Source organism: Salmo trutta, chromosome 23 (genome assembly GCF_901001165.1).
Source record: "Salmo trutta chromosome 23, fSalTru1.1, whole genome shotgun sequence".
NCBI classification, from domain to species: domain Eukaryota; kingdom Metazoa; phylum Chordata; class Actinopteri; order Salmoniformes; family Salmonidae; genus Salmo; species Salmo trutta.
In genome coordinates, this window is record NC_042979.1 from 25,027,048 (window position 1) to 25,051,277 (window position 24,230).

Consider the following 24,230-nt stretch of genomic DNA (forward strand, 5'->3'; position numbering starts at 1 on the left):
GTAAGGGTTATGTTTAAGGTTAGGTTAAGGGTAGGGGTTAAAGTTTAGTGTAGGGACGTCCCAAAGATCCCTGATAACACTGACCGTGAGATAACAGGTAAGGTAGTGCGCGTGCTTTCCCATTGGAAACTTGAGACTGAAAAAAATGGTTACGATATATATATAGCCTATTCGTCTTCCTGAGGTAAAATTTAAATAACTGAAGCTCAGGTGTGTATGCAAACATCCTGTAAGCAATTAAAGGAAATGATCTAATACATTTTTTTGATCCATTTAATATATTTAGCCTACATGACTAAGTAGTAAATACATATTCAGTGACGTAGCCAAAGTATCTTATATGCATGGAGCGTTGTGTGGACATTGTTTAAATCATTTACCTTAACTAGCTTAGGCCAAGAAAGTATAAGCAAAATGGTGTTCAAATCAACAATAACATTTATTTTAACAACATTTGGGCAACCTTGCTGATCATGCTCAACTTATATCCATTTTATGTTACACTATAAAACAATAGGCTATATAAAGATTATATATTTTTCATAGCCTAAAAAGCCAATTTTGTGCAAAAATAATTATCGAGTATAAGTGAGGGATCCCATTCGATCAAAATAAAAAAAAATGAAATAGCATAGACCCATCTATTTTCGCTTGCTGATTTTTTTGGGCTAATTGTTAGAAATTAAAATGTTAACAATGTTTGTGGGAAAATTCTTTCAATTTGTTAAATGGAAATTATAACCGACTCAATGCATTTTGATTGAGGTTTAGACTTATACACAAAACACATTGGCCTTATGTGATCCACAAGCATTAGTGAAGTTAACTAATAAAGAATTAGGTTAATGTTTTGTCATGTTTCACAATGTTTGGACCATCCTTTTGGCCGAGAGACAAGGCCTAGAATGTGATGGCGCTGTCGCCTAATTACATGGATATATCAGTAAACTGAGAATGACTCCTGTTTCAGAAATACATGTGAAAAAGGTCAGTAAGTCTAGAAAATAAAAGCAGTCATGACATTTCAAAATAGACAATTAACTCAACGAATGATAAACATAATGGTTGAACTTTTCTGAAGTGTCAACTTTACTCTCAATTTACATACAGAAACCAATTTTTGCCCATGTAAAATCAGGACAACGCAGAGGAAATTACTAAAACAACTAAAAGCATCCAGTCGAATTTATACTAGCCTTGATGGGTGTATTGAAAAGAGTGGATGGCCATCGCACCGATACAGATACGCACCCCCATAGAGAGTCGTTGGCTTCAGATTGTGGCAGGAAGACGCGCCGCGGGAGGAGTGGGGGTGTCATTGTGCTACTCGGCCCGGGGGCACCCCGCGGCTTTTAGTCGTTGAGTAGCGATGGCCGACCATTAGCTCCTTTTCAGACACGAACAATAAGTCGCAACCCTTTGATTCCGGCCCACACACACCTACCCCCTACCCTGAATGAAACAAACACTCATGTCTAGGGAGTGACTTTTTTGATGGGGTGGGTGATGTTATCATGAAAGTTATAGCATTTGTGCATTGCTATGTGCAGTGTGAATAGAGGATGAATGAACATGGTGTAGAGGCATCGCGAGCCACCCCCTTAGAGCATGTGCAGACCAGGTGGCTGGAGTGTTTAAAGACATATTCAATCTTTTCCTATCCCAGTCTGCTGTTCCCTCTTGCTTCAAGATGTCCACCATTGTTCCTGTACCCAAGAAAGCGGAGGTAACTGAACTAAATGACTATCGCCCCCTTAGCACTCACTTCTGTCATCATGAAGTGCTTTGAGAGGTTAGTTAAGGATCATATCACCTCCACCTTACCAGACACCCTAGACCAGGCGTGGGCAACTCCAGTCCTTGATGGCCTGATTGGTGTCACACTTTTTTTCCATCCCTAGCAAACACAGCTGATTAATCTAATTTCATTCTAAACTGAAGATCTTGATTATTGGAGTCAGGTGTGTTAGCTGGGGCTGGGGATAACTGACACCAATCAGGCCCTCAAGGACTGGAGTTGCCCACCCCTGCCCTAGACCTACTGCAATTTGCATACCGCCCTAATAGATCCACGGATGACACAATCTCCACCGCACTGCCCTATCCCATCTGGACTAGAGGAATACCTATGTAGGAATGTTGTTCATTGACTACAGCTCAGCCTTCAACACCATAGTACCCTCCAAGCTCATCATTAAGCTCAGGACCCTGGGTCTGAACCCCACCCTTTGCTTCTGGGTCCTGGACTTCCTGATGGTCCGCTCCCAGAAGGTACGAAACAACACCACTACGCTGATCCTCAACACAGGGGCCCGCCAGGGGTGTGTGCTCACCCATGACTGCGTGGCCACGCACAACTCCAACTCAATCACCAAATTTGCAGAAGACACAACAGTGGTAGGCCTGATTACCAACAACAATGAGAGAGTCTACAGTGAGCAGATTAAAGCCCTGGCAGAGTGGTGCCAGGAAAATAACCTCTTCCTCAAAGTCAACAAAATCAAATCAAATTGTATTTGTCACTTGCACCGAATACAGTGAATAGACCTTACAGTGAAATGCTTACTTACAAGCCCATAACCAACAATGCCGTTAAGAAAAATACCTACAAAATATAACAAAAGTATCAAATATTAAAGAGCAGCAGTAAATCATTTAGGTAATATGTAGATAGAGTTATTAAAGTGACTATGCATAGATTATAAACAGAGACTAGCAGCAGCGTAAAATAGGGGGGAGGGGCAATGCAAATAGTCTGGGTAGCCATTTGATTAGATGTTCAGGAGTATTATGGCTTGGGGGTAGAAGCTGTTTAGAAGCCTCTTGGACCTAGACTTGCTGCTCCGGTACCGCTTGCCGAAGTAGCTGATCGTGGACTTCAGCAGAGAGCAGAGGGAGCACGCCCCATCCACATCGATGGGGTCGCAGTGGAGAAGGTGAAAAGCTTCAAGTTCCTTGCAATACACATCAGTGGCAATCTGAAATGGTCCAACTACACAGAGAGTGTAGTGAAGAAAGCGCAACAGTGCCTCTTCAACCTCAGGAGGCTGAAAACATTTGTCGTGGCCCCTAAGACCCTCACAAACTTTTACAGATGCCCGATTGAGAGCATCCTGTCAGGCTTTATCACCACCTGGTACAACAACTGCCCCCTCCGCAACCGCAGGGTACACTGTCTGCCCTCCAGGACATCTACAGCACCTGCTGGTGTCACAAGAAGACCAAGAAAATCATCAAGGACCTCAGCCACCCGAGCCACGGCCTGTTCACCCTGCTACCATCTAGAAGGAGGAGACAGTACAGGTGCATCAAAGCTGGGAACAAGAGACTGAAAAACAGCTTCAATCTCAAGGCCATCAGACTGTTAAATAGTCACCACTAGCCGGCCTCTGCCCAGTACCTTGCCCTGAACTTTAGTCACTGGTCACTTGAGTAATGTTTACAAACTGTTTTATACTGTATTATATTCAAGTCCATCCTATTCAACTGTTGCTGTACATACACTATTCTATCCTACGTATTATTCAGATACTGAATATTCTATCCACATACTTTCCATAATGTCGATACATCCCATCCCATCACACACACACACACACACACACACACACACACACACACACACACACACACACACACATATATATATATATATATATATATATATATATACTGCTCAAAAATATAAAGGGAACACTTAAACAACACATACTAGATCTGAATGAAATAAATAATCTTATTAAATACTTTTTTCTTTACATAATTGAATGTGTTGACAACAAAATCGCACAAAAATAATCAATGGAAATCCAATTTATCAACCCATGGAGGTCTGGATTTGGAGTCACACTCAAAATTAAAGTGGAAAACCACACTACAGGCTGATCCAACTTTGATGTAATGCCCTTAAAACAAGTCAAAATGAGGCTCAGTAGTGTGTGTGGCCTCCACGTGCCTGTATGACCTCCCTACAACGCCTGGGCATGCTTCTGATGAGGTGGCGGATGGTCTCCTGAGGGATCTCCTCCCAGTCCTGGACTAAAGCATCCGCCAACTCCTGGACAGTCTGTGGTGCAACGTGGCGTTGGTGGATGGAGCGAGACATGATGTCCCAGATGTGCTCAATTGGATTCAGGTCTGGGGAACGGGCAGGCCAGTCCATAGCATCAATGCCTTCCTCTTGCAGGAACTGCTGACACACTCCAGCCACATGAGGTCTAGCATTGTCTTGCATTAGGAGGAACCCAGGGCCAACCGCACCAGCATATGGTCTCACAAGGGGTCTGAGGATCTCATCTCGGTACCTAATGGCAGTCAGGCTACCTCTGGTGAGCACATGGAGGGCTGTGCGGCCCCCCAAAGAAATGCCACCCCACACCATGACTGACCCACCGCCAAACCGGTCATGCTGGAGGATGTTGCAGGCAGCAGAACGTTCTCCACGGCGTCTCCAGACTCTGTCACGTCTGTCACGTGCTCAGTGTGAACCTGCTTTCATCTGTGAAGAGCACAGGGCGCCAGTGGCGTATTTGCCAATCTTGGTGTTCTCTGGCAAATGCCAAACGTCCTGCACGGTGTTGGGCTGTAAGCACAACCCCCACCTGTGGACGTCGGGCCCTCATACCACCCTCATGGAGTCTGTTTCTGACCATTTCAGCAGACACATGCACATTTGTGGCCTGCTGGAGGTCATTTTGCAGGGCTCTGGCAGTGCTCCTCCTGCTCCTCCTTGCACAAAGGCGGAGGTAGCGGTCCTGCTGCTCGGTTGTTGCCCTCCTACGGCCTCCTCCACGTCTCCTGATGTACTGGCCTGTCTCCTGGTAGCGCCTCCATGCTCTGGACACTACGCTGACAGACACAGCAAAGCTTCTTGCCACAGCTCGCATTGATGTGCCATCCTGGATGAGCTGCACTACCTGAGCCACTTGTGTGGGTTGTAGACTCCGTCTCATGCTACCACTAGAGTGAAAGCACCGCCAGCATTCGAAAGTGACCAAAACATCAGCCAGGAAGCATAGGAACTGAGAAGTGGTCTGTGGTCACCACCTGCAGAACCACTCCTTTATTGGGGGTGTCTTGCTAATTGCCTATAATTTCCACCTGTTGTCTATTCCATTTGCACAACAGCATGTGAAATTTGTCAATCAGTGTTGCTTCCTAAGTGGACAGTTTGATTTCACAGAAGTGTGATTGACTTGGAGTTACATTGTGTTGTTTAAGTATTCCCTTAATTTTTTTGAGCAGTGTATACATATACATACATACATATATATATATATATATACACACACACACACACACACACACACACACACACAGTTGGAGCTAGGGACAAGCATTTCGCTACACCCGCAGTAACATCTGGTAAATATTTGTACGTCATCAAAACAATTTTATTTGTATTGTAATCATTTTTGTTTCCATTTCAAAACCCCCACCCCACTCAACACTCCCTTTACAGATTACTGTTTTCCCTCTCCATCCAGCCTGTCCAACTTCAAACGCAATGACCCAGCAGATTTAACCAGGAGAGCTGTGCTCTCGCTCTCCCTATTACAAAGCCAGGGAGAGGGGACCTTGGAGGCCACAGGAGCCAGTCAAAGGCTTAAAAGACATCAAACTCAAGCTACATGCATTGTCCTGTGCCATGGACTTGGGAAGGAATTGTCATGCTAAACACACAGGGAGAAAGTAGGACCAGGCAGGGATTCCAAGAGGACAGGGGTCCGTGGGGGCAGGAGGGATCCGGTGGGGACCTGTATGGCCTGGTACAGTCAGGGGGTAGTAGGTACAGTCAGGGGGGAGGGAGGGTGCTTGGGGATTAGCCTGAAAATCCCCCAATGTCTTTTTTTTTTTAGATCTTGTCTTACCTCTTTTAAGTGGCCTCTTCGTCGTTCATAGTCCCTTTCTTCAAGGGAGCTCTGTATTTCTCTATAGGAGAAGAATCTATCTGATCTCACTGCAGTCTGGGTGAGGGGCTTTGCCCTCCTTTCGCTGAGCTTTAAATAAAAGAGTGGAGGTAGTGGAGACGGTAATGGTATCACAGCACAATGCAATACTGTATTATGTAATAAAGTCAAAGCTGTAAAGATGGTTAATGGTATTGTACACCTCAACACTCTCACTGAGACAACTCGCACATATCAAATCTGTCTAGTACCATGTCCAAATAAGCTTCCTGTACTACAGTTTATTCTATATGAAAGTAGTGTGGCATCAGCCATGAGGAGGTGTGAGGGAAAGTCACACATTGCTGTGTGCGTAAACAATTGTGGTTCAGACACACGGTCCCCACTCACCCACCCAGGGTGATTGAGATAGGCATAGGAGGACTGCCTAGTTTCAATCATTTAAGCCTTTTTTTATTTCATTGCCATAAAAACATTTATCTTGCCATTATCCCCTTCTGACTCGGTCAGTGGAGAGATTTCATACAGATTGACTTGCCCAAAAACACTTGTTCATTTGTCTTGATTGGATGTTTTGAGAGGCCATGACAGGGGGGTGGTGTAGTGTATATGTATATACCCATAACTTCTTATTCAGCCCAACTCTAAAAACTCTAGGCCTTAGTTATAGCCTATATACACAACCTCTAGGGCTCAGAGTTTTTTCTGACCCTTCTCCCCATAGCATCCATCGTAGGCTCACAGTCTGCACCTCTTTTCTCGCTGACTACCTTCCCCCATAAATGAGTCTGATGGCTTTTTGATTTTCTCCCTAACAGCCCTGCCTTTGACAGTCAACACCATCCCTCTACCCATCGCAAACTTTCAGCAGCAGACCCATACCTGCCTCCCTACCACCATTCATAAGGACAATGGGCCTTAACGGCCCTAGGCAGGCAGCTCAATGGAGCCAGTTACAAGAGCCCCCACACACGTTTGTTTTACTATCCTTGTGGGGACCAAACAATTGATTCCTATTCAAAATCCTATTTTCCCTAACCCTTAACCTTAACCCAAACCCTCAACTTAACCCCTAACACTAATTGTAACCCTAACTGTAACCCTAAACCTAACCCCTAGGCCTAAAATAGCCTTTTTCATTGTGGGGACCGGCAAAATGTTCCCTTATTTTACTATCCTTGTGATGACTTCTGGTTCCTCACAAGGATAGTAAAACCAAACACACACACACACACACACACACAGTTGTAGACCTGATAACCAACAATGACAAGTCAGCCTGTAGGGAGGAGGTAAGTGAACTAGCATTGTGATGCCAGGACAACAACTTTTCCCTCAACGTCAGCAAAACAGAGGAGTAGATTGTTGACTTCAGGAAGCAGAGGAGGGAACATGCCCTGATCCACATCAACAGGACTGCAGTAGAGAGAGCAGAAGTTTTAAGATCTTCAGCGTCCACATCACCGAAGACTTGATATGGACCAACACCACCACCACCGTTGTCAATAAAGGCACAACACAGTCTCTACTTCTTAAGGCCGCTGAAGAAATTTGGCGTGCCACCCCGGGTCATCTCCAAATACTACTGCTGCACCATCGAGAGCGCCCTGACCAGTTGCATCACGGCCTGGTATGGGAATTGCTCCGTCCACGACCGCAAGGCCCTCCAGCGGGTAGTGCAGACGGCCCAGTACATCACCCATCCAGGACATCTACTTTAAACGGTGCCTGAGGAAGGCCCACAGCATTATTAAGGACCCCACACACCCCAGCCACAAACTGTTCACTCCCTTACCGTCTGGCAGACGGTATTGGAGCAGGTCTGATAGAAACGGTCTCTGAGCCTGTTGGTATCTACAAGCCCTTAGACTGCTGAACACTTGAACTGGACTGACCACTTGCTCTAATTCTCCACACCTTATAGCCACACCTTATATACACCAGTATAGCTTCTGTCCCTCTCCTCGCCCCAACCTGGGCTTGAACCAGGGACCCTCTGCACACATCAACAAACACACCCAGACGCACACAACACACACACATTAATGCTGCACACCCATCACAATGGTTGCTACCAGACTCTTATTGTGATTGCTAAATACTGCACGATTTAAATACTTGCCCCCCAATCCCCCCTTCCCCTAAACACATGTAAATATTGGACAATAAATTGTGCCTTCCTGTATTATACTTGTGCTAAACAGTTTATTCTATTCTACTGAGCCATTTACTTTATGTTCGTGTTGATATATTTTATTATTTCTGAATGTTGTTGCTTTGTCCAGAAGGAAACTGCAAGTAATCATTTCGTTGGGCGGTGAATACCATGTGCATTCCATACATACGACTAATAAAACTTGTAACTTGAAACACACAAACAGAAAGGAGTGAGGAGAGCAAAAATGACTCCAGTCCAGTCCACCAAAGACATTTGAGAAGTGTCATAGAAAGTGTGATTCAATAGGCAATGAAAGTTGAAAACGAATGAAACTGTCTTTTATTTGATGCGGAACCGACAGTACAGCAAGTCATAGAGAGCTGGATAACAGAGTCAGGAATGGATATTTCCAGTACCTACTCCACACACACCTCTGATCCCCAGCCACTCCTATATCTTCAACCCACATAGCTTCATTTACCCATTTTGTGCAGAGTCCATTTCAGGGTCAAAAGTAATGTAAAGAGCAACATCCTTTCAAGAGAGAGGGAGATAAAGAGAGAGTGAAATCCTTTAGAGAGAGAAAGAGATAGAGCGACAAAAATGTGCATGGTCATTTTGCACATCTCATTTAAAAACATTTAGTTAATGTGCAAATATATAACAGAGAACACTCACTCTTTGTATGTACATTTTTCCACACCAGGGTTGGAACTGAGGGATATTTTTAATTGAACCTTTAACTAGGCAAGTCAGTTAAGAACACATTTTTATTTACAATGATGGCCTAGGAACAGTGGGTGCCTTGTTCAGGTGCCTTGTTCAGGGGCAGAACGACAGATTTTTCCTTGGCAGCTCGGGGATTCGATCTAGCAACCTTTCAGTTACTGGCCCAACGATCTAACCACTAGGCTACCTACCGCCCCAAACAGAGGATAAAACAGAGACAAAACTAAATAGTGATATTTACCATACATCCACCACCAATTGTCAATCCTATAGATATTCAAGTGCATATATATATCACTTTACATGTCTCCTTCAGTTACAGGATCCTTACGCATATGAGACTGAATCACAGTCAAACATGTCGGAATCACACCATTTTTGTGGGCATAAAATAGTACTTTAAAGATTATATCACAGTATATCATGACAGTGTCCCCTTGTGTTCCTCTCGCTCCTTAACCCAATACCAAGCACCCAATACCAAGCACATTTCATGAAAACCCCTTTACATGTATCTATAATGAACTGGGTTTAGCTACTAGCTATGCATGACAAATACAGTAAGGGACTGTTTTAATTATATATATTATATATATTATAAAAACTGCACATCTCTGTGTTCTGTATGCAATCTATACATGTTAGCTCATTGTAACATTCAAACAGAGGCTTTGGGAGATCACTGCACAAAATAATGAGCTTTACAAAGGCAAGCAAAGGAAATATTGATTCTAAGGGGGGGTAAAAATATCCAGTTGACACAAAGGACCCATAGGGCACAAAGGACCCTCAGGACCCATAGGGCTCTGGTCAAAAGTAGTGCACTATATAGTGTAGGGTGCCATTTGGGACACACATTGAGGTTTACACATGGCTGTAGTTCCCATAGAAGTCCACAATGGCTGTGAGTGATCTAGAGTTCATCTGTCAATCAACATCCCTCTTCATTTTCTTTAAAAAAAATTTTTTATTCTTCTACAGATGTTAGATCTTAACTTGACCACTCTTTTGTTGCGTAAAATTTTCCTGATTCAATAATTCAAATGAGCCTTGTGATTGGCTAAAAATGAGCAGTTATTTCTCTCTCCATTCGGGGGCAATCGAGTTATTGGGATCAGAGCTCGCTATCCTAAACAAACATTATCTCCCGCTCGCTGTTCCATCCCCAGTGAAAGTTGCGCCCCTGGAATAAACTATCCAAATTGAGTTCAATTGTGGTCTAGTGGTTAGCGCCACTGCCTTCAGCTTGCACATATAGGCCTATCGTGTTGGCGTGCGTTCGATTCCAGCCCAAATAATGCAATCTCCAGATTGCCTTGATGTAGTTAGACATTACAAATATGGACAGTCCAGGGTCATTTCTTGATTAGAAATTACCATACCAGACACTTTTGAATAACATAAATAGTAAACAAATAAAATAACAGTACACCAACGTTAGTTTCCATTCATACAAAGTGTTGGGTGAATTGCCACAGTAGATTTGCCATAATAAATGAGGAAATACTTTATTTCTATTGTACAGAATGGTTGTTAAATAGATAAATCACCCGTAGTCTGTTCAAAAAGGACTAAATTGTTCCAATGACAATACCAACCAGAGGGCGAACATATCTTGAAAGACTTTGGTTGAAAGCAGGACTAAGGCAGAGAGGAAGAGGTGAAGTGAGAGGGCTCACTCTCGCAAAAATAAACCCAAAGCGTTTCTATGGTCTTAATATGCAGACCTAAGCTTGTCGTCTGCCTTTGGGACGACTCCCATTGTTAGGGCGAAGACATGAGCATCTCGTCATTATATACAGATCTCTGACTAAGGTAACACCATCATATGTTTGGGGGTCGTAGAGGTGACCAATAATGGTTGAAATTGAGATCACCTGTGTGGGTAAATTTAGCGCATATTGATAGTTTAACAAGACCTATAGCCGTGTTCACATTGGCAGTTTGAAATGACTCAAATCCTTTTCAATTCGATCTGTTATTTTCCCTGCTGTCTGCACAGCCAAAAAATACATGGAATCTGATATTTCAATCCGCATTTCAAACCACCTTCCTGGCCATGTGACTTGTGTCTGAACAGTCAGGTCTGATTTATTTGCCCTCAAGTGGTTTTTAGACTGTTATTTGGCATATATTGTTGCTTGCTAGCTACTCTGTTGACAGTTTGACAAGAACATGTGGTAGCTACCTAGCTTGTTCATTGTTTACAAACAAACTAGTGAATATGCTAGAAAGCTAAACAGCTACCTAGCTAGCTAGTTGACTGCTGTGGCTAGCCAAAAAGGACTCGTTTTGAAAGTTGGATCATCTTGTCCTTTGAGGCTTTTACTTCTTGCGAATTAGTGGGATGCCACGGTCCGGTGAAATTGCAGAGCGCCAAATTCAAATTAAATTACTATAAATCACAAGTGCAATACATCAAAATAAAGCTTAACTTGTTGTTAATCCAGCCGCCGTGTCAGATTTCAAAAAGGCTTTATGGCGAAAGCAAACCATGCGATTATCTGAGGACAGCGCCCAGCACACAAATGCATAACAAATTGAGAGTTGCAACACAAAAGTCAGAAATAGCGATATAATATATGCCTTACCTTTGAAGATCTTCTGTTGGCACTCCAAAAGGTCCCAGTTACATTACAATTGGTCCTTTTGTTCGATAATGTCCTTCTTTATATCCATAAAAACTCAGTTTAGCTGGCGCGCTTCAGTCAATAATCAACTCGGTTTCCCTCCTTCAAAATGCATACAAAATGAATCCCAAACATTACGAATAAACTTATCCAAACAAGTCAATCAACGTTTATAATCAAACAATAGGTACCCTAATACGCAAAAAACTATACAATTTAAGACGGAGAATCGTTATTGTCTTTACCGGAGAAAAATACCAATGAACGCGCTCTCATTCACACGCTTGGAAACACTACAGCCAAAATGGGAGCCACCTAGAAAAACTACAATTTCTGGGTCATTTTTCCAAAAACCAGCCTGAAACTCTTTCTAAAGACTGTTGACATCTAGTGGAAGCCCTAGGAACTGCAAGCGGGCACGATTTCGCCCTATTATAAAAGTGACAGCCATTGAAATCAGTGGTAGGATGATTTTTTTTTGGGGGGGGGATGGTTTGTCCTCGGGGTTTCGCCTGCCATTTCAGTTCTGTTATACTCACAGACATTATTTTAACAGTTTTAGAAACTTTAGAGTGTTTTCTATCCAAATCTACCAATTATATGCATTTCCTAGCTTCTGGGCTGAGTAGCAGGCAGTTTACTTTGGGCACGCTTTTCATCTGGACGTCAAAATATGGCCCCCTATCCCAAAGAAGTTAAATGTGTTCTTACCCTAATGATTTTAAACATTCAAAGCAACTGGGACACGTCCATGGCAGGCATTGTTGTCACCTTAGCTTGCTACATAACGTCTGATTGATAGGAAGCACAAGCACCACCACCAATCAGCCTACACCACTGCGCACACACCTGTCGTTACTATGACAACTAGCGTAGCCTTGTCAGCAAATGACTGCTGTCTGAACACACACAATCCGATTTGGTCACTTTTAGCTTGCTGTCTGGACAGTCAGTAGCCCAAAACAGATTGGGATATCAAAACCTTTAGTTAGGCTATGTATAATTTGCAGAGATGGGTAGAGTACAGAAAATCTGTATTTAAGCATAAGTACTTCTTGAGAAACTACTCAAGTATGAGTAAAAAAGTATCCGGTCAGAAAACATTAATTTATAATTACAGCCTGCCAGCACCATTTTTAATTTATTTTTATTTTACCTTTATATAACCAGGCAAGTCAGTTAAGAACAAATTCTTATTTTCAATGACGGCCTAGGAACAGTGGGTTAACTGCCTTGTTCAGGGGCAGAAGGACAGATTTGTACCTTGTCAGCGCAGGGATTCGAACTTGCAACCTTTCGGACAGTAGCCCAACGCTCTAACCACTAGGCTACCCTGCACCATCTTGCAGATGTCCCCCAGCACAGGTACTCTCCAATGAAGACTAACATCAAACAAAGTCGGTAGGCTGTATAGTTTCAAATAGAGTCATTCAACGTTGACTTAATATCTAGCAATGTGCACAATTTCATAAAAAGGTATGTGGTACTCGAGACATTGGTATAATTGTACAATTTCAATAGCATTAATGAAAATGTATTTCACAATATCATTTCAAGTACATGTGATAATGCATAGAAAAATATTTACACCAAGTGTGATGTTCAATTTTTCACTCAGAATGGACAGGTGTTACAACAGTAAAACAATCAATACCGAAATGTCACTATAAAATCGTGTTACTAGTATGCAAATCAGACACATTTTACCATTGAATTTTTTTCGTTGCATTTTAGCTAATCCTAACACTTTTACTAACCTTAACTTACTCCTCCTAACCTGTTATGATTTTTTTAAAATTTTTGACAAAAGCTTTATCCCTTCTAGACAAAACCGGATTTATAGTCCATCCCTTCCGAACCTGTCCTTTCCACTTTTAAGGGTATTTTATTTTCTTGGCTGGCTCATTTTCCTACCGCCTCGGTTCTGCCGCTACAAGCTATAAATAAAAAGACAATCTATATTATTTCTATAGTGCACAAAAAGCTTACTGAGATGATACACTGACTGTATGAAAGAGGTGCTTATAGGCATTTTCATAAAAACAGAATGACACACACACAAACACAGGGAGAAAAATGTGTGGGAGGATGCTTCGGCGGACTGACCTGTTGATCTTGCTAATGTTAGCTAGCTACATTGTTGACACTGCATCTAGCTTAGACAGCTTGTCTTGTAATGGCAACCTAATGTGATAGCTATACTGAACGAAAATATGAACGCAACATGTAAACTGTTGGTCTCATGTTTCATGAGCTGAAATAAAAGATCCCAGAAATTTTCCAGACGTACAAAAAAAGTCTTAATCTACATTTCTTTGCACAAATGTATTTACATCCCTGTTAGTGATAATTTCTCCTTTGCGAAAATAATCCATCCACCTGACAGGTGTGTCTTTACCAACAAGCTGATTAAACAGCATGATCATTACACAGGTGCACCTTGTGCTGGGGACAATAAAAGGCCACTAAAATGTGCAGTTGTGTCACACAACACAATGCCACAGATGTCTCAAGTTGAGGGAGCGTGCTGACTGCAGGAATGTCCACCAGAGGTCATATGGGGAGCTAAAAACATGAGATTAAACTTTTTCTGTCACATTCTGGGTCAGCCAAAGCTAGCTACTTAGCCATTTGATTTGCACTTGTCCTCAACACACAATTTCAACAACAGAATAATATATTACAAATTACTTATCTTACTTCAGAAATATATAATATTACAAAGGCAGAAGGTAATTAACCTGTCGGGGATAGGGGGCAGTATTTGCACGGCCGGATAAAAAACGTACCCGATTTAATCTGGTTACTACTCCTGCCCAGTAACTAGAATATGCATATAATGGGTTGATTTGGATAGAAAACACCCTAAAGTTTCTAAAACTGTTTGAATGGTGTCTGTGAGTATAACAGAACTCATTTGGCAGGCCAAAACCTGAGAAGATTCCAAACAGGAAGCGCTCTCTCTGACTATATCTTGGCCTTCTTGATCATCTCTAACCAAAACAGGGGATCTCTGGCATAACGTGACATTTTCTAACGCTCCCATAGGCTCTCAGAAGGCGCCAGAACGATGAATGGTGGCTTTGCAGGCCATGGCTGAAAAACATTAGCGCATTTAGTAAGTGGTCGATCTGAGGACAATGAGACTGGAGGCGCGTGCACGAGCCGACACCATGTTTACTTTCTCTCTCTTTGAACGAACACAACGACTCCCGGTCGGAATATTATCGCTTTTTTACGAGAAAAATAGCATAAAAATTGATTTTAAACAGCGTTTGACATGCTTCGAAGTACGGTAATGGAATATTTTGAATTTTTTTGTCACGAAACGCGTCGGGCGCGTCACCCTTCTTTACCCTTCGGATAGTGTCTTGAACGCACGAACAAAACCGCTCTGGCACCCCAATGGTGGAACAAGCTCCCTCACGACGCCAGGACAGCGGAGTCAATCACCACCTTCCGGAGACACCTGAAACCCCACCTCTTTAAGGAATACCTAGGATAGGATAAAGTAATCATTCTAACCCCCCCCCCCTTAAAAGATTTAGATGCACTATTGTAAAGTGGTTGTTCCACTGGATATCATAAGGTGAATGCACCAATTTGTAAGTCGCTCTGGATAAGAGCGTCTGCTAAATGACTTAAATGTAAATGTAAATGTAAAACGCCGCTATTTGGATATAACTATGGATTATTTGGAACCAAACCAACATTTGTTATTGAAGTAGAAGTCCTGGGAGTGCATTCAGACGAAGAACAGCAAAGGTAATCAAACTTTTCTAATAGTAAATCGGAGTTTGGTGAGTACCACACTTGGTGGGTGTCAAAATAGCTAGCCTGTGATGGCCGGGCTATCTACTCAGAATATTGCAAAATGTGCTTTCACCGAAAAGCGGACATAGCGAGTGCATAAAGGAGTTCTGTATCTATAATTCTTAAAATAATTGTTATGTTTTTTGTGAACGTTTATCGTGAGTAATTTAGTAAATTCACCGGAAGTGTTCGGTGGGAATGCTAGTCACATGCTAGTCACATGCTAATGTAAAAAGCTGGTTTTTGATATAAATATGAACTTGATTGAACAAAACATGCATGTATTGTATAACATAATGTCCTAGGATTGTCATCTGATGAAGATCATCAAAGGTTAGTGCTGCCTTTAGCTGTGGTTTGGGTTTATGTGACATTATATGCTAGCTTGAAAAATGGGTGTCTGATTATTTCTGGCTGGGTACTCTGCTGACATAATCTAATGTTTTGCTTTCGTTGTAAAGCCTTTTTGAAATCGGACAGTGTGGTTAGATTAACGAGAGTCTTGTCTTTAAAATGGTGTAAAATGGTCATATGTTTGAGAAATTGAAGTAATAGCATTTCTAAGGTATTTGAATATCGCGCCACGGGATTACACTGGCTGTTGAGTAGGTGGGACGCAAGCGTCCCACTGGCCCAGAGAGGTTAAAGTGCAACTTACCTGATCGAGTCTGGCTAAGAACCCAAGAACAAAAATATGAAGACGTGCGCTTCCCTTCGAGAGCTGTGGTGGAGATAAAACTGGGTTTGATGGACAACTTTGAGAGCCAATGGACTTAAGAGTTTTGATGACAACCTATTTTGAATACATTTCATTGGTCAAGTGGTTGTGAAACGTTCATACAGACGTATAGTATCGAGTCATGTAAAAAATGTCCTCCGACAGCGACTATAATATAAATCTATGTAACTAAAGTAATTTGGTCAAATGTAATGGAGTAAAAAATAAGTACATTTCTGAAGGAAGTAACTTGAGTAAGAGTACAAGTACAGCCCACAGAGATTAACTAGAAATCTACTAGTTTCTCAAAGGACATTAGTGGACCAGATTCAAACCCATGCCTACTCTAGCATATGTTTACCGTTGTCAGGGCTGTACCCACTGGACCACACAGGCACTGCGATAACCACCAATTTATTTTGCTTATTGTTTGCCTTGAACATATAATCAACAATTAATCAGTGGACCTACAGTCTAAATTATTGTATAGCCTACAAAACACTGCTTCCAACTGCCCCCCTGGTATTGATTCTCAATATTAAATAGACATTAAATTCCTCCTGCTGCAGATCATTTTCCTTTTGCAACGAAATGCGTTAAAATGAAGATCCGACATCTGTATAAGCCTGTCCAGTTTTGAGAGAGAAACCTGACTGATAAGGTGGTCTTTTCTAGAGTACAACAAATTGCATGTGTGTGTAGGTTTTAATTGGGTGTATGTTTCTCTGTGTGTGTGTGTGTGTGTGTGTGTGTGTGTGTGTGTGTGTGTGTGTGTGTGGTGGTCTGCGTGTGCCAGCATGCATTAAACCCTATGGAATTCCCTTGGGATTCCCTTGGTAGTATAGGGTAGAGTCGTCAAACAAAGGATTTTTCACTTCCATCTCTCCAGTCTGCAATGAAATAAAAACTGTTGTTAAAAGCCAAACAAACACAGCCATCATCAATATGAATATTGTGTGTGAAACAAGGACAGAATTTGTGTGAATATATTATGTGTTCGTGCCTGAGTGTGTGTGTGTGTGTGTGTGTGTGTGTCCTAGCACACCCACCGGTGCAAGGCCAGGGCACTCGTACACAGTGAAGTCTCCGCCCACTTCTTCCTCATCTGATGTGACTTCTGAGTCAGTGACTTTCGTCTCCGATTTTTGTCTGAAAAACAACAGAATGCACCAACATGAATATGTGTGTATGTATTCATATTTGAATGAAACTGAATTGTCGGACAGGTAGAGAGAGAGAAAGGACACAAGAGACCGAAAGGGGCAGGAGGAGTAGAGCTCACTTTTCCATGGAGAGCATCTGCTGTTTCTGATGCTGGTAGTGGTACATCTGAGCACTCTGGGCCAACTTCTTATCCCCCGACTGAGGAGAAAAGGGAGAAGGAGAGGAGAGACCCATGAAAACTACCCTCAGCGGGAGGAAAAGCAGAGAAGCGGCAAAGCCTGAAAATCAGATGCTTACGTCACAGACATCCTGTGGTCAAATCACATTGACAGAAGGAAATTAATCATACAAAAAAAATGGTCTAGTCCCTTATTTACACACACATATAGGGCCGGTATCCCGGACATAGATTAAGGCTAATCCTGGTCTAAAATGCATGTTCAAAATAGGGATCTTATATTCAAAGTGCTTCTTCGTCCAGGACTAAGCTTAAAGACAAACTTTAGCCATTTTTTTACGTTTCCTGTTGAAAAACAATATCCCCTGTATAAATACAGTAATGTACACACACTTATGGGTACACAAATATGTTTGGAGCAAAACTTTGTTTTTGGACACAATTGCAAACTTCAAGAGTTGTCCATTCAAGGAGCTGGTCTGATGGGTTTACTCTTATGTCATCAGCCTCCCCACTTGATTGTGGAAACAACAGAGGACCAAAGGGAAAAGGGTCTAATCTGGGTCTGGGTAATATGGAATAGACTCCTACTGTATTTAGCTGCGGTGGATGTATTGTGCCCCATGCGGAAACAATGCACTTACTGAAGTCCTGTTCGCTGTTCCATTTCCATTGCTTCCAAATGCAGGGTAATCTACCTTCTGGGCCAGACGGGATTCCTTCTGCAACCTGTAGGGGGCAACATTATTCTGACCCATTAGAGACTTGGGAGACTGGAGCAGGAACAGTAGGCAAAAAATATTTTTAAAACATCTGCATTATGGACCCATCCCAATAGCGGATATTCTCTATATAGTGCACTACTTTGACCAAAGCTTTATGGACCCTGGTCCAAAGTGCACCATAGGCAGTAGGGTGCCATTTGGGATGCATCATAACAGTGCAGTGCTTAAATTTATCCTTTATAAAATGTGTTGGAAAATGATTTAACATGCTCTAACAAAAACAACACTTGACAGTAAAACAATAGAAGGGAGTCTAGCACACCTTAGTTGTCAAATTAAATAATAACATATTGATATTGTTACTGTCTGATGTCTTACCTTACCCAGCAAACTGTAGCCAAGATCAGGGCCACAGTGCCAAAGATGATACACACAGAGATCATAACTGCAGAGGTTGAAACAAACAGAGAAGAGGATAGAGTGAAGACAAGATACCCATAAAAGGAGGAGAAATTATGAAATTGTGTGTGACTGCAGATGAAATCTAACCACTCTCAAATCTATATAATCTTAATAAGGCTGTAACGTTACAGCCTTATTAAAAAAATACTTACTTATTTTTTCCCCGTATCTACACACAATACCCCATAATGGCAAAGCAAAAATAGGTTTTTAGAAATTTTTGCACCTTTGTTAAAAATAAAAAACTGAAATACCTTATTTACATAAGTATTCAGACCCTTTGCTATGAGACTCGAAATTGAGCTCAGATGCATCCTGTTTCCATTGATCATCCTTGAGATGTTTCTACAATTTGATTGGAGTGCATCTGTGGTAAATTCATGATTGGACATGATTAGGAAAGGCCTGTCTATATAAGGTCCCACAGTTAACAGTGCATGTCAAAGCAAAAACCATGCCATGAGGTGGAAGGAATTGTCCGTAGAGCTCCGAGACAGGATTGTGTCGAGGCACAGATCTGGGGAAGGGTACCAAAACATTTCTGCAGCATTGAAGGTCCCCAAGAACACAGTGGCCTCCATAATTCTTAAATGGAAGAAGTTTCGAACCACCAAGACTCTTCCTAGAGCTGGCCGGCCGGCCAAACTGAGCAATCGGGGGAGAAGGGCCTTGGTCAGGAAGGTGACCAAGAACCCGATGGTCACTCTGACAAAGCTCCAGAGTTCCTCTGTGGAGATGGGAGAACCTTCCAGAAGGACAACCATCTCTGTAGCACTCCACCAATCAGGCCTTTAGAGTGGCCAGACGGAAGCCACTCCTCAGTGACCGCACATGACAGCCCGCTTGGAGTTTGCCAAAAGGCACCTAAAGGACTCTCAGACCATGAGAAACAAGATTCTCTGGCCTAATGAAACCAAGATTGAACTCTTTGGACTGAATGCCAAGTGTCACATCTGGAGGAAACCAGCCACCGCTTATCACCTAGCCAATACCATGCCTACAGTGAAGCATGGTGGTGGTAGCATCATGCTGTGGGGATGTTTTTCAGCGACAGGGACTGGGAGACTAGTCAGGATCAAGGGAAAGATGAACGAAGCAAAGTACAGAGAGATCCTTGATGAAAACCTGCTCCAGAGCGATCAGGACCTCAGACTGGGGCGAAGGTTCATCTTCCAGCAGGACAACGACCGTAAGTGCACTTAGTAGAGCTGGCCTGGTCTCACGCCATAAACGTGTCACTACTTTCAACTAATAAAGACACTTACTGACAAGGAGACTGTCCTTGGAGGGATATGGGATGGCTATGGGGCCTCCAGGTCCCCCCGGTCCCACCCTCTCCAGAGCCCTAGTGGAAGGCTGCGGGGTCCGGGTAGAGGGGTGGGCGGTAGTGGGCTGCTCCGCAGAAGGTTGGACCTTGCTTCTCTGTCTGGGAGACTTTGTCTGAGTCATAGGAACTGCCTTGGAGGGGGTGTCTGGGAGAGAGCGAATAAGAGAGCGGAAGAGAAAGAGAGACATTGTTATTATTGTGGTGTAGATAACATTTTATATATAGCGACACGCATCTATGGAAAAATAACTGAAATGTAATAAAATTCATAGAAATGCTTACGGAATGTAAGGCTCACCTGATTGCTTTGATTGTTTGACCTCTGACACTTCCTGTTTGGCAATGACTGAGTGAAGGAAGTCAATCTCTTCATCTAGATCAGAGAAGGCTGTCACTTTACCTGAGGAGGAAGACATTGGCAGATATAAGAGTGAGTCCATATGAACATCATGCCTTTGTTCAGGATATCTTCATATATGTATGTATATTGTGCTTCTACATTTGTGAGTTTTGTATTTGTATTTATTAAGGATCCCCATTGGTTCCTGCCAAGGCAGCAGCTACTCATCCTGGGGTCCAACAACATTAAGGCAGTTACATACAATTAAAAATATTACATGACATTCATAACGATTTTCACAACACATTAAGTGTGTGCCCTCAGGCCACTACTCTACTACCACACAATACAAAATCCATGTGCACGTGTGTATAGAGGGAGTGTGTTATCATGCGTCTGTGTATGCGTGTGTATGGAGGGAGTGTGTTATCATGCGTCTGTGTATGCGTGTGTATAGAGGGAGTGTGTTATCATGCGTCTGTGTATGCGTGTGTATAGAGGGAGTGTGTTATCATGCGTCTGTGTATGCGTGTGTATAGAGGGAGTGTGTTATCATGCGTCTGTGTATGCGTGTGTCTGTGCCTGAGTGTGTCCATTCACAGTCCCCGCTGTTCCATAAGGTATATTTTTTATATGTTTTTTAAATCTGATTCTACTGCTTGGATCAGTTACCTGATGTGGAATAGAGTGATGTGGAATAGAGTTCCATGTAACCATGGCTCTATGTAGCACTGTGCGCCTCCCATAGTCTACTCTGGAATTTGGGATTGTGAAGAGACCTCTGGTGGCATGTCTTGTGGGGTATGCATGGGTGTCCGAGCTGTGTTTTAGTAGTTTAAACAGACAGCTCGGTGCATTCAGCATGTCAATACTTCTTACAAAAATAAGTAGTGATGAAGTCAATCTCTCCTCCACTTTGAGCCATGAGAGATTGACATGCATATTATTAATGTTAGCTCTTCATGTACATTTAAGGGCCAGTCATGCTGCCCTGTTCTGAGCCAATTGTAATTTTCCTAAGTCCCTCTTTGTGGCACCTGAACAGACAACTGGACAGTAGTCCGGGTGCAACAAAACTAGGGCTTGTACATCCTTGATAGTGTTGTTAAAAAGGCAGAGAAGTGCTTTATTATTGACAGACTTATCCCCATATTAGCTACTGTTGCATCAACATGTTTTGACCATGACAGTTTACAATCCAGGGTTACTGCAAGCAGTTTAGTCACCTCAAATTGCTCCACTTCCACATTATTCATTACAAGATTTAGTTGAGGTTTAGAATTTAGTGAATGATTTGTCCCAAATACAATACTAAGTTTTTGAAATATTTAGGACTAACTTATTTCTTGCCACCCATTCTGAAACTAACTGCAGCTCTTTGTCACTCGCTTTAGTGGCTGACGTGTATAGTGTTGAGTCATCCGCATACATAGACACACTGGCTTTCAGTGGTATGTAATTGGTAAAGATTGAAAAAAAGGTAAAGGGCCTAGACAGCTGCCCTGGGGAATTCATTATGCTGGAGAGGCTTCAATTATGTTTTAGAGGCTTCAATTAAAGAACACCCTCGGTGTTCTGTTAGACAGGTAACTCTTTATCTACAATACAGCAGGGGGTGTAAAGCCATAACACGTACGTTTTTCCAGCAGCAGACTATGATCGATAATGTCAAAAACTGTAATGAAGTCTAACAAAACAGCTCACACAATCTTTTATCATCAATTTCTCTCAGCCAATCATCAGTCATTTGTGTAAGTGCCATGCATGTTGAATGCCTTTCCCTATAAGCGTGCTAAAAGTCTTGTCAATTTGTTTACTGTAAAATAACATTGGATCTGGTTCAACAGAATTTTTTTCAAAAGTTTACTAAGGGTTGGTAACAGGATGATCGATCTGCTATTTGAGCCAGTAAAGGGTCTTTACTATTCTTGGGTAGCAGAATGACTTTTGCTTCACTCTAAGCCTGAGGGCACACACTTTCTTGTAGGCTTAGAATGAAGATATGACAAATAGGAGTGGCAATATCATCCGCTATTATCCTCAGAAATGTTCTATCCAAGCTGTCACCCAGGTGGCTTGTCATTGTTGATAGACAAAAATATATTTTCACCTCTTCCACACTCACTTTTCGGAATTCAAAGTCACAATGCTTGTCTTTTATAATTTGGTCATTTAGTGATTACCTATTTAGTAGCGTTTGTTGCTGGCATTTTTTTTTAAAAGTAGTTGGCAATATCAGTGGGTTTTGTGATGAATGAGCCACCTGATTCAATGAATGATGGAGGGGAGTTTGCCTTTTTTGCCCAAAATGTCATTTAAGGTGGTAACCATATAACTGAGAACAGAGTGTGGGTGTGAAAGAGCAAGCATTAGAAGAAACAGGACATCCTGTTGTGTGACTGCAAGTGCATGAAGCAACCCATGAGAGAGCCAGAGAGCCAGTGAGTGTGTGTGTGCGCGTGTGTGCGTATAAATGTGTTTGTGTGTGTGAGATAGAGAGTGTGCCAGTGTGTTGTTTGTTTGGGCAACAGTGAAAGAGAGACAAAGCCAGGGTGTTGTTTAACAGCCCTTTTGGCCAGACAGTAGGCCACATTCCAGGACTAGACCACAGTTCTCCCTGGTTACCGGTATACATAGTGTGTGTGTGGCCAGGGGTTGAAGCACCGCAGGGGGCTTGTGCAATCACCCCGCCCCTCTGTCTCGGCCCTGCTCCCTCTCACACACAAGTCCCTAAATCTCACTCAGCTGAGTGCTAATGGTGATGATAATCTCTCCCTCCCAAGGTTACTCTAAAAGACCAGGGAATTCTACACTGTTTACGTGATAAGCTAAATATGATTCAGATTCAATATTTAATTACTATAGTGAGACATCATCAGCCATATCACCAACTAAGCCACTTCTTTGAATATGCTTAGTAATGTCTCATTGTGTTTGTATTAGCGTGAGCGCCGTATTATTAATGATTAAGGTGCTGTCCTCTACAGAAGGGTGGCCATCTGGCGGTGGTAATGTGCGTGATATGATGTGACGGCACTTTCAGTCTGTGCTTTGTTACTTTCTCACCCCCCTCTGTCCCATTTAGTGTGATCCACAGCAGGTGTCAGTGGGGGTGGGTCATGCCATCTGTACTTTGCAGGTGGTGGAGTGCTCCAAGTGTGTCAGTGTACCTGCCAGCAAGAACACTTTATACCCTACTTTGTTAGCCAACTTAAACATTTGAGGAAAATGTCAACATTTGAAAGAAAAGGAGAACATTCCTGAGATAGTGTTGGCATGAGTACTTGAGTGAGAGGGTACATAGAAGAATCAGTGAGCATGAACCACAAAAAAAGGGAGCATATGGGTATTTATATGTTGTTTGAGTGGGAGTGTGTAGTAGACAGAGAAAACAAGAACGGGGAAATTGATGTGTGTGTGTGTGTGTGTGTGACTAAGCATACACCTCTCCATGCATCAGAGAGGAGGTTTTGGCACCAGGTTGATAATTAACCATAACCCAAGAGGTGCCAAGAGGGATGTAAGGTGCACTAGCCTTGAGCGCGGGTAAGAGAGGGCTTGACAACGCGCTGGGTTGGAAATGACAGCGATTAGTGTGGACTAAATGGAGGAAATAGAGAGAAAGGTGGGTGGGGGGGGGGGGTTAGTAGTAGAGAATTAGGCAGACCATGATTGACCACACACTCCAGCACAGTAGGTGGCGGCATGCACCTTAAACGTTTGTTTGCGGAACCGCCATTATATCATAGAAGAAGAAGAAGAGGGACGTAAGTTTATGAAAACAAACACTAAACAGTCAGACTCTCTTATTCTACTTACAGTGCATTTCTTTCCACCCTTTCCCCACCCTGGCTGGGCCTTAGTCATACATCAGGACAACGCATTCAGTTACCTATCATTTCTTTCCACCCTTTCCCCACCCTGGCTGGGCCTTAGTCATACATCAGGACAACGCATTCAGTTACCTATCATTTCTTTCTACCCTTTCCCCACCCTGGCTGGGCCTTAGTCATACATCAGGACAACGCATTCAGTTACCTATCATTTCTTTCTACCCTTTCCCCACCCTGGCTGGGC

General features: G+C 42.6%; 1 protein-coding gene across 1 annotated transcript in view; it reads right to left on the minus strand.

The window, feature by feature from the left end:
• Positions 1-16,355: 16,355 nt before the first annotated feature.
• The window catches only part of LOC115159659 (neural proliferation differentiation and control protein 1), a 43,300-nt gene continuing 35,425 nt past the window's right edge, over positions 16,356-24,230 (minus strand). The window contains exons 3-9 of the mRNA XM_029709598.1: positions 20,112-20,213; positions 19,752-19,958; positions 18,403-18,469; positions 17,944-18,028; positions 17,240-17,319; positions 17,007-17,106; positions 16,356-16,847 (exon numbers count right to left, since the gene is read on the minus strand). Coding sequence (XP_029565458.1) covers positions 16,767-16,847; positions 17,007-17,106; positions 17,240-17,319; positions 17,944-18,028; positions 18,403-18,469; positions 19,752-19,958; positions 20,112-20,213 — 722 coding nt within the window. The 3' untranslated portion in view covers positions 16,356-16,766. The remainder of the gene's footprint in view (positions 16,848-17,006; positions 17,107-17,239; positions 17,320-17,943; positions 18,029-18,402; positions 18,470-19,751; positions 19,959-20,111; positions 20,214-24,230) is intronic.